The 15,641-nt window shown below is 38.1% G+C and overlaps 1 protein-coding gene across 2 annotated transcripts; it reads left to right on the top strand.

Annotated features, from left to right (window-relative positions):
- Positions 1-4,580: 4,580 nt before the first annotated feature.
- LOC145778559 (uncharacterized) lies at positions 4,581-13,322 on the top strand. 2 transcript variants are annotated; one of them, XM_082590069.1, is made up of 5 exons: positions 4,581-4,745; positions 7,659-7,693; positions 9,214-9,293; positions 9,395-9,464; positions 9,839-13,322. In XM_082590069.1, the coding sequence occupies exons 1-5, from the start codon at positions 4,717-4,719 to the stop codon at positions 10,663-10,665; spliced, it is 1,041 nt and encodes a 346-aa protein (XP_082446195.1). In that variant the 5' UTR covers positions 4,581-4,716; the 3' UTR covers positions 10,666-13,322. The 2 variants fall into 2 exon arrangements, with proteins under 2 accessions (XP_082446195.1, XP_082446194.1); XM_082590068.1 differs by having other exon boundaries at positions 4,584-4,745; positions 9,214-9,282; positions 9,393-9,464.
- The last annotated feature ends 2,319 nt before the right edge of the window (positions 13,323-15,641 follow it).

Below are 15,641 nucleotides of genomic sequence, written 5' to 3' on the forward strand. Positions count from 1 at the left end.
ACTCTGAAAGGCTTTCATCAGACCAACGACATGCGCTTCAAGAGTCAAAGCGCCGTGTAGCTGCTTACGCCGCATAACTGATTAACTTTCAGCGAACGAGGTCGTGTGGCTTCTTACGTCACTATGCTCTGGGCACGAGTCGGAAAACTTGTACACTAACGCTACTATTTTCTGCTGTGCAAAGTTTCATTAGGCTTTTTTCTTTAGGTTTATTTTTGCGTGTCATGTGAGCGAAAGTGAATTTTCCTTGAGCGTTTTCTTTCTTACTGTAATACCAAAACTTAACAAATTTTGCTGCATCTTGCTGTAATATGGCCTACTCGTATAATCTTATTTTGTAACCAGGGGCGCCGGAACGATTTTTGACTGGGGGGGCAAGATTACGAAAAAAGGGCACTTTTGTTTACTAAAAGGCCAATTTTTTTTTCAAGTTTTAAGATAAGATATAGCGATAATGCTAATCTATCAGCTCAATATTTATTGAGTAATGATAGCCTGCAAGCGTTCGGTATGCAAAGAAGGGCATCATGCTATGTTATAATGATGTAACCTACTGTCAAGCCTTAAAGCAGCCTGCGGCCATGGCCGCTAAGTAGTGCTTGAATGACCGCCGGTGCTACCTCCTCAATAGGCCAAGTTTGCAGTGCTTCCACTTTCACAAAGCTAGATTACCACTTGTATTACCACATTTGTCCTCAGATTACCACATTTTTTACTTTGATTTTCTTCTCGATTTTAACCGTATTTCGACTTACTTTTACATTAACAAAGTGGCTATTTTTACCCACTTGTTGCCATGGTTACAATCAGGTGTTGCCAGAGTTAGGATTAAAGTTAGGAAGGGTTAAGGTAATGGTTAGACCAGGGTTAGACTTAGGAATAAGGTTAGGGTTTGATCTATACCCAGAACTAAAAAAAAATTCCAAAATGAAAGTTTTTGTTTTCAACAGTTTTAAACTTTTCTCAAAATAGGACAGAATTCCTTATCTGGTACGCTATTATTTGGCTATATTTACACTAGGTATGTAGTGTAAAATAAAGTCTAAAACAACTACTCAGTTTATTAACAGTACCGGTTATTAACAGTTATTAAAACATCCGAAATAAGTAAGCAAAGTACTGTACTTGACACCGCAGCTACAATCTGAAAGACATCTTGACTATGAATATGGTCACCCTACGTTCAAAGTCAAAAGTCAGGATGCATTCCAAAATCAAACCGAAAACAGTGGAACATGTTAGTCACATGCTATTATAAGTAGTTTTTTGCATATCTGTTCGATTTCGGAAGACAACAGTTTAAATGCTCTTATTTGTTGATAGTATTTTATGTCAAATTTTCAAAATTTATAATTTCCACATTTTGGCAACATTTTCACACAAAATTTCCATATTACCACAAAATCTTCATTACCACATTTTTACCACAAGCATGATGAAAATTCCACAATTGTGGTAATTACCACAAAAGTGGAAGCGCTGCAAGTTTGGCCGCCGGTCTCTTCTAGCCAATTATATTTAATTTTGCAATAATGCGGGGGAGGGTCGCTACTCCTCACACCCATTGGTCGACGTTGCCTTACATGCGAGAGCTCCCGATGTTGGGTTGCTCAGCGAAGGCAAGTCGACCCTTGTGTTCTATCAGAAACAACTTAGGTTTGTGGTACGTAACGAAGTACAGCAAAATCCCGAAAACGGATTTAGCTGCTTCGTGCCACAATAGAATGATCGTGGATTAACTGTCGAAAATATGTAGTATCAATGAGTGACGCAAAATTAGGTCAGCGCGTCATAATCGCCACTGTTGCATTGTGCGGAATATTTGTTATTGATGGAATATATCCATCTGCGATCACCAGCGCTGTAAGTCTTGTTTGTAATTCCCGACGTTTATTTTAACAAAGTCTTAATCCGAAGTGCTAATTTACATTGGCTGGCAGTATTGTCGTTTTTATGTCGATTCGATGTTGTCGGACATTCAATTCAATCGTTGTTATTGAATCGTTGAATCGTTGTTAAAAAGGAGAACTAGGTTAGTTGACATCCGAGGGAAAAACATTTTTTGATCATATTTTGCAAAAATTATGCTTCTTTTAGTACCGGTAATGTCCTTCACATCATTGAAATACTTATTTTATTACCTTGCCGTCATCGTCAACACATGTCGAACGTTGTTTTTCGTTGCTAAAAAGAATTCTAAGGGAGTAGCGAACTTCTTTAAAATCAGCCACATTGGAGACACTCGTGCGAGTGTCGTTAGATGGTCCCGCGGTACTGGATTGCAATCCCGATAAAGCAGTTATTGCGTGGTGCAACGATTCTATTGTAGGACATCGCCCACGCCCAGACTTCAACGACGCTTAGTGATCATTTTAGCATTGTTGCAAGTTTAATTCTATTTACTTGTGCTATCGTTATTTTTTTTATTTTGTATTTTGGCCTCCAAGCACGCAGATTTGGCCGCCGAGGAGGAGTACCCGGTAGGCCACGATGGCTGCCGAAAAAAAAAACGAGTTTTAAGGCCTGTACTGTGTTGCAAAATTTTGTGCCGTAAATATTATTTTGAGGCAAAAATGAAAGATAATAACTAGATTAAAAGCGAATAGCAGAAATTGTTATATTGCAAAATGTGCAGTAGCTTACATGACTTTGAAAGGACACCATTGCCCCCCTGCCCCTCCATCTGCAGAAAAATTGAGGGCAGGGGGGCATTCGCCCCCTTGCCCCCCCGCTTCCGGCGCCCCTGTTTGTAACCAACCTTGCCTTATCAATATTACTTGGAGATCAAAGCCAGACATTATGACGTAAAACTTGAACTGAGTTGCGCGTGATTAGTGTAGAAGTACCAGTATTCCCATAAATTCTTAACGAAGAATTCACCTTTGTTACGCTGATTCAATGTCATCAATCGTTGAAGCAACGTAAAAATCGAAAGTTATCCTTCTTGAATGAAAGCTAAGGAATACAGTATTCAAATTTTCTAAATGCGCGGGAAATTATATTCTCGCAACAATTGTTCGTGCTATGCAATGACGATTTGTATCGCTAGTTCCTGCGTTATTTCTCAGCGGACAAATATGACCGATCTAGATGGTACTTCCCACGGACATCACATGCTGTGACGGCGGACATGTCCGCCGTGAATTTCGAGGCCTGCTATAATCTTTCATTTCTGCCTCAATATAATATTCACGACACGAAATTCTGTATCACAGTAGGTAATTAGCCTACATCATCATAACATAGCATGCTGCCCTCTCGTGCCATTGTTTTTTGTATACTGGACACTTGTATCATTACTCGATGATGAGCTGATGGATGAGCATTATTGCTATATCTTATCTTAAAACTAAAAAAAAATTGGCCTTTCAGCAATAAAAGTGCCCTTTTTTCATAATCCTGCCCCCCCCCCCCAGTCAAAAACCGTTCCGGCGCCCTCTACACAGCTGTAGCCTACTGACATTATCTGCTTTGTAAAGCGCTGAGGAGCAACGCATTCTGCGATGGGTACATCGATATATAAAAACAAGCATTATTATTATGACTTTACAACAATCTAATTATTCTTCCATTCTTTTCTTTAGTTTATTCCACCACCACAGCTTACTCACCAATTTTTAATTTCAATTTAAAGATTGTAGCCTAACGTTTGAACCTTCAATTTGTAGGCTACATTCAAAATAAAGCAAAATCTACGCTTCACTCAGTATTAAGAACTGGATGGGTTTCTAAATTATTTATACTGACAATTGAACAAAATTGTTCTTATGGAGCTTCACTAAGAAGAAAATAATACAGCTCGCACAATGTTGCACCATATTGGTGCAATCAGGTGAGCAATCTGATTGCTCAGTTTGTAGGTTTGACATATGTTGAAATTCTCTACCTTGTTTACTGTTGTACTGTAATATAATCATAAGCGACGCCCACGCTGCACTGTAGCATTACCATTGCGCCATAGACTTGAGGCTATCAAGTTATGTGTAGGGTAGTTTACATTTCATCACATGACAAACAAATGAACCAGAACAGAAGGGAATTCCCCCAAGTTAAAATTCTTTTACCTCCTCGTTGTGTCAAATTGCGTCACAAAAACCACGAGCCTTCTTTGGTTAAAATGAGGAACCAATTCAGAAACAAAGCATTTGACTCCTTTTTCACCTGCACCGAAGAAAAAAAAGATGTTGTGAGGATATGTTTGTTTAGTCTTTTCTTGAATAAAGCTTTTTGTTGGAATGTGACGAATGCAGCCTTAATATCGGCTTCAAAAAGCTTTAAATTAGTAACAGCTTTAGCATCTATCCAATTGTTAAAATCAGGTGAATTTAGAGTAGGCTACCGGTACGTTTTTGACATGGCTGGTTGGTACAAACCACAGAGTTTTTAATCAGTTAAAACTTGATTTCGATCTGAAAAACATGAAAATACAAAAAGTAGACTCGCAGGGGACCTATAAATGAAAAGCTTGGCAAAGTAGGCTATACGGATTTTGGTATTAGGCCTAGCCTACTAATCCAATTTGTCATGAAGAATTATAACTAATTTAACCGGTTGTTCAACAACTTTCAGTAACAAAATACCGATTGCTTGGAGTAGCCTATGTTTATTAACATAATGTAAAACTTGTTAAAACTGCTTTTAGAAAAAACAAATATAAGCAATTTAATAGTAGATCGCCGCAGTGATTGATATTTCTCACCCTGAAGAACCATCACGATGAACTTTGGTTTAGAAGATGACTTCGGGTAAGATTTATGTCTTGTTTTCAACAAATAATAAAGTTTAATATCATCATGGGCAGGGGCGAGTTTAACTGATAGGGGGCCCGAGAAAAACTTTGCAAAGTACTACAACTTGAAGGTCACCCACACCGTTGCTAATGCCCTTACGCCAAGCTTAGTCGCAAGTCGCAACCTTGTGACTAAAAAGTAACCTTGAAAGAAAAAGGAGGCATTTTGCAGAAACTTCAAAGGCTGAGAGAAAATGATAACAACACAAAATCACATTTTTCCACATCGGGGGGCCCTTCAAAAGGGGGAGAAGGGGCAACTGCACTTTCTGTCACCCCTAAATCCGGGCCTGATCGTGGACTACTAATGTTTTGAGACCATATAGCTGTCTTGAACAAAAATTGCTAAACATGCGACTGTATTGTACTCTAACAATTGGATTTAACGAAGACAATTCTTTCAAAAATCTGACATAAATTTGCATGTAGACTAACATTACGTAAGGTTCATGTTAAGGCTGTTCGAAACGAACTTTTTCAAGTCGAAACGAACTGAAATCTTTCCTAAAGATGTTTGCTCCGAAACGAAATCAAGATAAATAATTTTAGGTCCAAACGAAATATTTCGTAATTTCGAAACGAAGTATTTTACAGTTAGCAGGCCATTGCTTTAGAAGTCAACAGGAAATTTTATACTTTATTTTTGCAAACAAAAGTGTAACATTAAGAAAAGAGGTTGACAACCAACATCCTTTCTCCACCAAGCAGAACAAAACACTGGATTGCAGAAACGTAAGCAACCAAATTTGGTAAAAGGCTAGGATGTTTCAAACGACTCTGTTAATGATGTCCCGGTAAGCCGGTGTCAAGTATTGAGAAGTTTTTTAAATTGAACAAAACTTCTACTCAATACAATTACGATGCAGTAGCCTACAAACAAGAAAAAGAATGGGAACAGTCAACGCAGGTTATAAAATCGTGCGAAGAAGGTAGGTCTCCGTGTCGGAGTTCCCGATCGTTACTCTGAGAAAGGGTATGTCACAAACCCTTAATGTGATTAAAATTTGCATAAGACCATTTTTACCAACGCTTACTTCAGGGCAAAATCGAATGTAGCTTATGACAGATCACAAAATGTAGACTTGTAATTGTGCTGATGATGAGGGCTACAAGATGGTCAAACCAGCTTCACTAACAATTACCGTACCGGTACTTTTTTTTTTGTGAAAAGTTTGTTGATTTAGTGGGAAATGTAAATAGGTAGGCCATATGCTATGCAATTTGAATTATGAATGCAATCACTATCCATCCGGGATTTGGCCAGTCTTTCCTGCGGGGTGCGAAGAAGTTTTTCATTTGAGTTACGTTAGGATTGCATTTGTAGCAAAAAGGAATTTTAAATACTCGTTGTATCGAAGTACACAAAACATAACAACTGCACCAAGTATCTTACAGCCAGAGGCGTACAGTGACCATTTTTTGGGTGGTCACCTTTTTTCACCTGGCTTTAAACAAACACGAAGATTGCAATTTGCTCAATGGCTTTTTAGACCATATCAAGATAAACTGATGTGATATGGTATGAAGATTCACTGTGCAAATCAAGCATGTGTTTGAAACTTTCCAAAAAAGTGAACACCCAAAAAATGGTCACCCTACGCCACTTGAGTACAGCGTAAACATTTGTATGTTGAAAGTATCCACTGGCAAAAACGTCATACTCAGGCTCCAATCCGGCTCCTGTTTTTCCGAAGAATCTCGGCATCCGGCTCCACTCCGGCTCCTGCGTTTGCCAAGAATTTCAGACTCCGGCTCCAATCTAGCTTTTGTTTTTGCCAAGAGTTCTAGACTCCGACTCCGGCCGAAAACTGAGACTTTTGTTCTTGTACACTCCTGCCCTGCAGCAATTGTTTCATTTCTTTCCGTTTTCTGAACTTACAGTAGCTATATCGTCTGATAGATGTCCTTCCACTTTGTGATGTAGCCTAGTTCTAAACGTGTTTCGGACACGTTGGTGAACCTCTTTATCAAACAAAATCAGTGTAACTCGTGGGTCGACAGCAATGGTAGCTTGAGACCATTTGTCTGTGCTTATATTTCAATTGGCATGTCGATAAAAGTGTAAGTTTGACTGCAATGTAACTTCAAATTCAATAGCATCTTTATGAAACGACCTACTCCCAAGAACTTTCTTAATCTCTTTTCAGGTCTAACACAATTTTGTGGCCAAACTGTAACTAAAAAATAGCTAAACACAGTAAAATGTAGCCAAATTTTAAAACGTACAGCACTACAAGAATTTTTGAGCTTTTTAATTGATTTATTTAAATATTCAAATATTTATTGAATAAATATTTTCAGATTTGGAAACTTCCTCTATTCACATTTTTTCTTCCCAATGACCTTAAAGTTTTTACAAACCTCGTTAAATTGGGGGATAGAATTGTTTATTTTGCAACACTATAATGGAAAATGGTACACCCGGGCTGAGGCGAATATAATAAAGAGAAAAAAATAGCACCTCGTAAGCTTAGATTTTCTCACTTAGTGAGTTGCGATTATTATGAAACCTTTGAAAAACATTATGCGAATTCACTTTGATGTATGAGTACTTGGCACTTTTTAAATTCCCAAATTATTGTATGTTTCGTTTCGAACGCAGAACGAAACAAAATGGCTTGGATTTCGAAATGAAACGAAATTTTTTACTCAGAAATTATTTTGAAACGAAAAGAAATTAAGATAAGAAATCTCTCTTCAAAATGAAACAAAATATTTCGAAATATTATTGTTTCTAACAGCCCTATAATTCATTTTCCCGACCGCAACCCATTTCTCGCCAGAAAATCAGGTCAGTTTACTTTGATTTATCGTCCAATTTATAGCTAACTTTAGTCTCTATTACTGTATCTTGTTTTTCTCTTTACAGCATGTTTGGTCGTCTATTGGGTCTTCATCGCTTAGGTGAGTCAAGTAGAATCTTGGTGGACAGTGAGCAAAGTTTAGCTCGCTCAGTCATTAGGCTACTGCACTAATGAAACCTTGCATATTGTCAGTAACATGCAGTAGTCTACGCACAAGTGATGTGGATTACACTGCATGTTACTGAAAATATGCATTATAATAAAAGAAAAACGAAATTTAAGTTCATCTAATCCACGGATATATTTACTCAGTAAATAAGTAAATATGTCCGTGATCTAATCAGAAGAATTCAAATTAACAAAGGAGCTTTAAAGCATATACGAATTCCTTCCTTTTGGCGGCATAACACTGGATCAAAAGTTTTTATAAAGATTGCTTCCAGTGCTACGAGCAGGGGGTGAGCCTGATTGGTACAGGGCTGAGGCGTGTCCAAACCAAACGTGTCCAAAAATATTTTGAAAATCAATTAAAAAGAAAGAAAAAGATACAAAGTTATGAACAATGATACTACGACATATACGATATGCTATAAAATAGACATTAAAACAGCCATTTTCATCAATTGTGAATGTTTGAAAAATAACTTTTTCTTGAATAAAAATTGCTAAGCATGCAGAGTAAACTTGAAATCTGATGTAAACCCTGTATGCAGTGTTTATGACCAATTGGATATTTGTATGTTTGCAGGCATATACGGTAATTGATTGTGATTATAATGAAGACTAAAAATTATAAAACAGCCATTCAATGTTTCAGATTGTTTCAACTGACGTCATCTGGTTCAGCGTTGGTTTCAGCTGAGTCAGCTCCAACAAATGTTGCTATTAAAATGTATTTGAAGTTGTAGGCTATGAAAGAAAATAACGGAGTCTGATCGATGGATAATTTCAACTATAATAATAACAAAAAATTATCCCCCCCCCCCGGGATAAGTTAAGTCCGCCGTGGGACTAATATCAGCTGTTTAGAAGCATATCAAACACCATTTGATGGAGAAACATACAATTTCAACAATTCCTCACAAAATTTCGGGGGGGCCCAGCCTGCTTCGAGCTATGAGCAACATTTTACTCGCAATAAATTTACTGGTTTACGTGTTCAGTAAAGTAATAATCATTCGCTATCTCCGCTTGCAGCAGATTGCGCATCAACATGGGTTACTTGACAGGGTTCCATGTGATTTTATGAGCCGTAATGCTTCCATGCTGGCTCAAGGCAAATTGGAAGAGGGTGATATGTCACCAGATTATAGTACAGCTAACCTTAAATAACTTCTATCATTTAGTTTTTTCAACGTAGCAGTTTCGATCTAACAGTTTGTAAAAGCAATATTTCCAAAAAAAGATTGACAGAGTAAATCAATGTGGCGCTGTAGATTCCGAAATTCCTGATGTGCCGAGGTGCGAAAAGTTTGAAAACCACTGGTAACTTTATCTACCAGCTCAACAACATAACTAAAGGTAGTGCATAAAATGGGTGTGTTATAAAATTTCAAGTAAGTTAAACGGTGATACATAAACTTGAAAGCTGCTTGAAATTTGCTCATGTCTTCATTACAGCTCAACTTAGAACTACTGACAGCAGCACCAGTGATGACGACGGACCACGGATAAGAGAACTGGATAATGGTAACCACTGTGTTGTGAATTAGCAGCGTAACATCCTTAAACTTGTTCAATGATTTGCTATTTTGAGTATGTACGTTAAAATGGTTACCCTAATAGGGATTACATTGCAGAGAGCCCCCGTCCATCATTTCAGTCTTCTTCAGCACCTCCGTCATCATTTGAACAACTACTGCAGCTTGAAGGTATATAAAACTAACAGTAATTAGTCAATACACTTGATAGTTGTCTAAATTATATTTGTATTTTACTCGTAGCCTACATAAGTTTGTCAAATAAACTTACTTTTAAATTAACAAAAATTTGTAAACGTGAATCAAGTAAAATTTTACTTAGTGTCAGAAATAAGGTTTTAAAAGTCATAGTAGGCTACATAGAAAGAAAAAGCTCTTGCTCTAGCACTGAAGTGATTCCTAAGATCGAAACAGTTGGCCTCTGTAGGCTACGCAGTTTGTATTTCGTAATGCCTAATTAGACATTTTCTTTGAAATCATAATAAAAAGTTTTAGAGTTATATAGGGTAATTTTCACTTTGCTTGGAGCTACATGTTTTTTTTAGCACGGAGTTCTTCTTACATGGAAAACGGAAAATATGAAGAAGCTTATGGATTGGTGAAAAAGCAATACAAGCTTGGTCCTCAAGCTACATTTATATCAGTGCTGATCAATTATTATTCAGCTCTTATGCATACCGACCGTCCCGAAAAAGCGTACAAAATACGCGATGAGATTCTTTCTTTAATCGAAGATAAACTGGAGGCTTCTCCCGAGGAACTTGAACGTCATGGAGACAAACTTCGAAAGCAAAAGAAATATTTCTCTGCTATTCTCTTCTATCAGCTTTCTTCCGAATTGTGCGAGAAAGAAACAAATGCTGGTGATGCCATCAGTGCTTTGCAAGGTTGCGCATTGGGAACAAAAATTGCTGTGCAAGAGCTGTTGGAAAATCACAAAGCTTCAAAATTACTGATTAAAAAGCACGTCATTCCGTCCATGCAAAAAATAAAGAATCGAATTGGTCGTTACAAAACAAGCGTCGATTCAAAATTGATCTCTATTGTGACAGCACTTGTTCTTCATCACATTGAGCACTGCGAATTTCTGGTGGGTGACATCAAAGCTAGGGAATCATCGATAAAGGAAGCAATTGATTTGATGCGGAAAAATCTGGGCAGTGATGCGGACAAGCATCATCTATTTGGCGGCCATCTGAATAATCTTGGACACACTTATTTGATTCAAAATCGCCCGAACGACGCAGCAAATTTTTTTGCTCAAGCCGTTACATCGAAGCAGAAGGCTCAAGACTACGATTCAGCCGCAGAAAAGAAAGAAGATATCCACAGAAGTGAGCTAGCTCTGCAAATGGCCCGAAAACAACTGTAAATAATAACATCGTCGAAGGACAACTTATCAAGATTTGTAAAACTACTTTTCTTTTCAGTGCAGTCTGCACAATGCACATGTAAGCTATGTTTACATCTATAGTAGATGGACGGCTAGATCCAAAGTTTTATATGCTCTCTTTACGTAGCCTTATGATTAAAATAGTAGCCTGCAAAGATATTGTAGCCTACGGTGTAGCTAAGACACCGTTTTGGGGCTTTTTATTATTTAACGGGATTTTTCTGAAAAACACTTGAAAACATGTTTAAGTTTGTGCATTGTAAATTCATAAGCCTATTTGTGTATACAAAGCCGGGACTTTGACTTGTAGGGGAGCGTTCAAATATTACGTAAAGCTGTTTTTTCGAATTTTTGACCCCCCCTCCTCCATGTGACGCCAACGTAACGTTTTTGTCAACCCCCCTCCCCCACGTGACGCTTTTCCATTACATAGTCTGTTTTGCCAGTTTAGTAGCCCACCCGGTTCAACTCAATAGAACCACTCTGTCCACAGTTAACACATTCTCTACTCTCTACGTCTCTAACTTACTTAGTAATTAAAACGGATATAGTTCAGGCTTTAAGTCAGTGGTTTTCAACCAGGGTTCCGCCAGTAAGTCTAGTGGTTATGCAAGTTTACATTCAAATCCGAGAGTCTATTCTATTATTATATGCATATTGTTTAAATATAATCAAATATTGATTAGGTTTGCCACTGTTAATAAATTTTCTACACTTTAACACGTTCGCTGCGATCCCGAATTTTCGTTGTTTTCTTGTGGTGCGATAACCTTTAACTTTCTGCTTTCCCGCCAAATTTTGTCGACGTGTTTTCTTCGCTTCAAGGAGTTCTTTCAGACAGTTCGTTTGTACACCGGTGGGTCAAATTGCCGTGAACGTGTTAGAGATCATTTTGTTTTGCCAGTAGGCTATTAGGTTTTTTACAGTTTGTATTTTTATTATACATAAATCAATCTGAACATGAGTATTTTAATTTAGTTTTATTCATCAAATGATGTTTTTTGCATAAGGTAATTAAATTATTGAACAGGGGTTCCTCGAGCTTTTGGAATGTTTCATTGGGTTTTGTTCCACCAAAGAGGTTGAAAACCACTGCTTTAAGTAATGATAAGTGATACTTTTATTTGCAATTTACTTAAAATAACACTTTTTAAACCGGTCAAAATTTGCAGCCATAAAAAGGGCCACTTATTTGCGTCAATTTTTTTAAGCCAACTGCAATTTAAAAATGCCAGATTTTTGGAATTTGGCCTAAAAAAAGGCCATCTGGCAACCCTAATGTTCACTCACTGGTGATGCAAGCCGCGCCGCGTGCGCGGCCGCTTATGACTTTTTCGCCGCGCGCCGCGCCGCGTGGAAAGTTGAAATGAAAAAGCCGCGCCGCTTGCCGCGTAAACTTTCAAGAAATTAAACTTTTGTAAACGTAAACTTTCAACTTTTCAAGAAAATCAGTTATGAAACTACAAATTTAAATTGGAAACACTAATCAGTTTTTTTTCGAAAACCCTAAGCTGGAAAGCTCAAAGCTGTGCAAATGGCTTGCAGTTGACAGGGTTTTTGGGGCTGGCTTGTGAGGAAGCTGTACAAGTGTTTTTGGTTAATAGCCTAGCTAGCTGATAAGCTCAGTTACCAGGCTATAGGCCTAGCGCAACTACCGCATTAGTTACTGTAACAGTTAGCCTAGTGAGTTCAGGCTATAAGTTTTACTCTTGACATCTTGTCTGTCTGTGTTGTGTGTAGTTCATACAGCCACTGACATTAAAATTGCATTATTGCTTACAAAAAGTGTTCAAAAGTCCTGATACTGGATCCAGGAACATTCTATTTGAAAAAGCATGATGTCTTAGAACTTAGATGCATTGCTGGTAAGAGAATATGATCTGGTTAGCCTAGTTATTATAGTGCACAACTGTACCGGTAGGTTACCGGTACCAGTTATATGCCCTGGGTGCTTTTTGCCACAATTGACTTTCTAAAAAATAACGCGTAAAACATATTTAGAAAATTTGTAATTTGCGGTGTGCGGTGCAGTGTCAAAGTTCCAGATAAATTTCGGTGCGGTGTGCGGATAGGTGATTCAGTTGCGGTGCGGTGTGCGGATAAAAATTTTGGGTTTGCTGCATCTCTATCACTCACATCAAAGCAAGCTTTGTGATGTAAGAATGCTGCCTTGCAATTTTGCAATGCGAGGTTTTGAGCACTTAGAACCTGTATGGAATTAGGGGAATTACAGTAGGCTACCGTAGTTGATGTAATATATTGGAGATGTGCCTTTAAACTTTTAATCTTTTGAGAACTTGCCTTTTAAGTTTGTACTTGATAGAGATTTTGTTAGTGCTGAATAGGTGCTGTTGGATATGATTTCAGCTTAATTTAGTATCCAAACGACGACACCAGCCAGCACAAATAAACTACCGTAGGCTACTCGTAAGCGTTACGTAACATTTTGCTTGAACCCCCTCTCCCCGATGTGACGCTAACGTAACGCTTTCCATAAACCCCCCTCCCCCTCGATAGCGTTACGTAATATTTGAACGGTTCCTAGCCTAGTACGGTAAATGTAGAATTTTGGGGCAAATTCTATTTTAGAGAATATCTTTCTCGTTGGCGCCAAACAGTGGATCGGATTATTGTAATGCGTCGCTTGGTTGTACGGTTTTGAGACCTCCAACAATTACGACAGAGACACAAGCTAAGTAGATTAAACTGAACACGGTCTTGAGTTCTGTTAGTTTATTGTAGCAGAAAGGTTGCAACACCAGAAGGTCTCAAGTTTGGCCGCAAGGTCACAACTTTGTTTACCAAATTTAGTGCGCAGATATACTTCTATCCTAAGTAGAGTTGGTGTAGACACTAGACAGTTCAGTCGACTCACCGAGTCAGCAGGGCTTGAAGCGATAGGCTACATCAGGACAAACTATAATCCAAATGATGAAGTCGTAACAGTCATACAGCAAATTATTCTACTAGTGCATCTTATTCAAATAGAATATAAAATTTACAATTAGCAAATAGTCAAGAAATATTTAGCATAACCTTTCTCAATTTATGCTTAAGGATTAACATTGAACAGCTCGCTTTACAAAATGCAGTTAATACAAACTCAAGAGAATTTTGTCTATACTTTCATGAGTAAATAAAGGTTCACTTCGCTGAACTAGCCTATTGCGCTGATGTAGCAAAACACAGAGAAGCCTTGTCATTTAAAGACAAAGTGAAGAAAAATAACTTTAAATAGTATGCCTTGGTTGAAGCAAGCAAGCATCGTTCGCTAACGTTGACATTGCATCTTTCAAGATGCGGCAAAGGCTTGGTTTGGTTTTGAATCTTTATCCTTGCACTGACAAAGGTTATTCCTGGTAGTTTTGCATACATGTAGAGGCTCTTGACGCAGGGCCGGTTACCGAGATTGGCAGAGTGAAGTTTTCCGATTGTTGAAGTGTTGTTGCCGGGGAATTATTCCATTCATTAGGTGCCGCTGAATGGAGAGCCGTCCTGAAATGCGTTGCTCAATGCTCAAGCGCACACCCCGAGAATCGAACCAGCGCCGCGTGATCTTGAGCCAGGCGCGTAACCACTGAGCTAACGGGGCGGGCTTCGAAGCGTTACGCCAGTCACAGACAGACAAATGTCGTTTAGACGTTGAATTAACGTTAGCCATGTTATACCAACGTTTAAATGGATGATGAAGGACGCCAATCAATTCTCAGTCAGCAGTATGACAATTTTAGCGTTTCGGAAACAACAAAAGTACAATTCTGGCTCCCTTTCATAAATCATTTCTTTGCAGACCTAGTTTCTTGTCTAAAAACTGACAGCAAATCATTATTTAAACTTGTTTTTTGAAAAAAATAAAGAATTGCTAAAATGCAATTGTGTTTGTACAATACGATGGTCCACCAAAGAGGGATATGAATTCAAGTAGGCCTAACCGCAAGCTTTATATCTGTAAAAGTAACGTAATAATCTATTATCACAAACACACGATTGGTTTGTTAGAGGTTTTCTAGAGACAACAAACACCGCTTGGCTATCTGATACTTTGACATGATTATCAAGGCGATTATAAATTAACAGTAAAGTCCCGAACACAAAGTGACTTTGATTGAATTAGGGAACGTTCAAATATTACGTAACGCTTTTTTTCCGAATTTTTGACCCCCCCTCCCCCATGTAACGCCAACGTAACGCTTTTTTCAATTTCCCCCTCCCCCATGTAACGCTTTTTCACTACGAATTCAGCACAAAAAACTACCATTTCGTACTCGAAAGCGTTACGTAACGTTTTGCTTGAACCCCCTCCTCCCCGATGTGACGCTAACGTAACGCTTTGCATAAACCCCCTCCCCCTCGAAGGCGTTACGTAATATTTGAACGTTCCCTTAGAGCATCTGTATTCTCTGATTAAGAAAGTCTATTTGTGTAAATAAATATTTTTACACATGTGAGTGAGGCCGGCAATGAGTCGCTAAAGACGGCGAGCACTCGCAGGGAGCTCCCTCAGAAAATTTTGAAAATAAAATACCTTAAAATTGCGCATATTGAGAGTACTTTTAGCCTAAATCAATAATAAAACTTAGTTTAGTTATGCTGTAAAAGAGTGAGAAATTTTTATTTAATGCTACTGTGCTGAATGCTACTGTGCTGGATCCGTCCCTGGTCATAATCTGTAGCCGAATCTATACGCCTAGTAAACATGAACGCACTTGATATTTGCAATGCAACTGAGCACTTGTTTTTCCACTAGTTGCAGTTTGCATAACATGATAAAGCTTTAGTAGAGAGTTTGCTTTCTTGAAAAATAGATAAACAAAACAAAGTAGGCTACGCTAACCTTAATGGGTTTAACATAATGTAGGCTATTAAGCTACACACAAAAAATATAACATAATAACTCAAACACTGAGACACTTTCGACATTTTTTCGGTGTAAATTGTGTGTTCTAATTGTTTGT

Source organism: Aplidium turbinatum, chromosome 10, assembly GCF_918807975.1.
Source record: "Aplidium turbinatum chromosome 10, kaAplTurb1.1, whole genome shotgun sequence".
In the NCBI taxonomy this organism is placed as follows: Eukaryota; Metazoa; Chordata; class Ascidiacea; order Aplousobranchia; family Polyclinidae; genus Aplidium; species Aplidium turbinatum.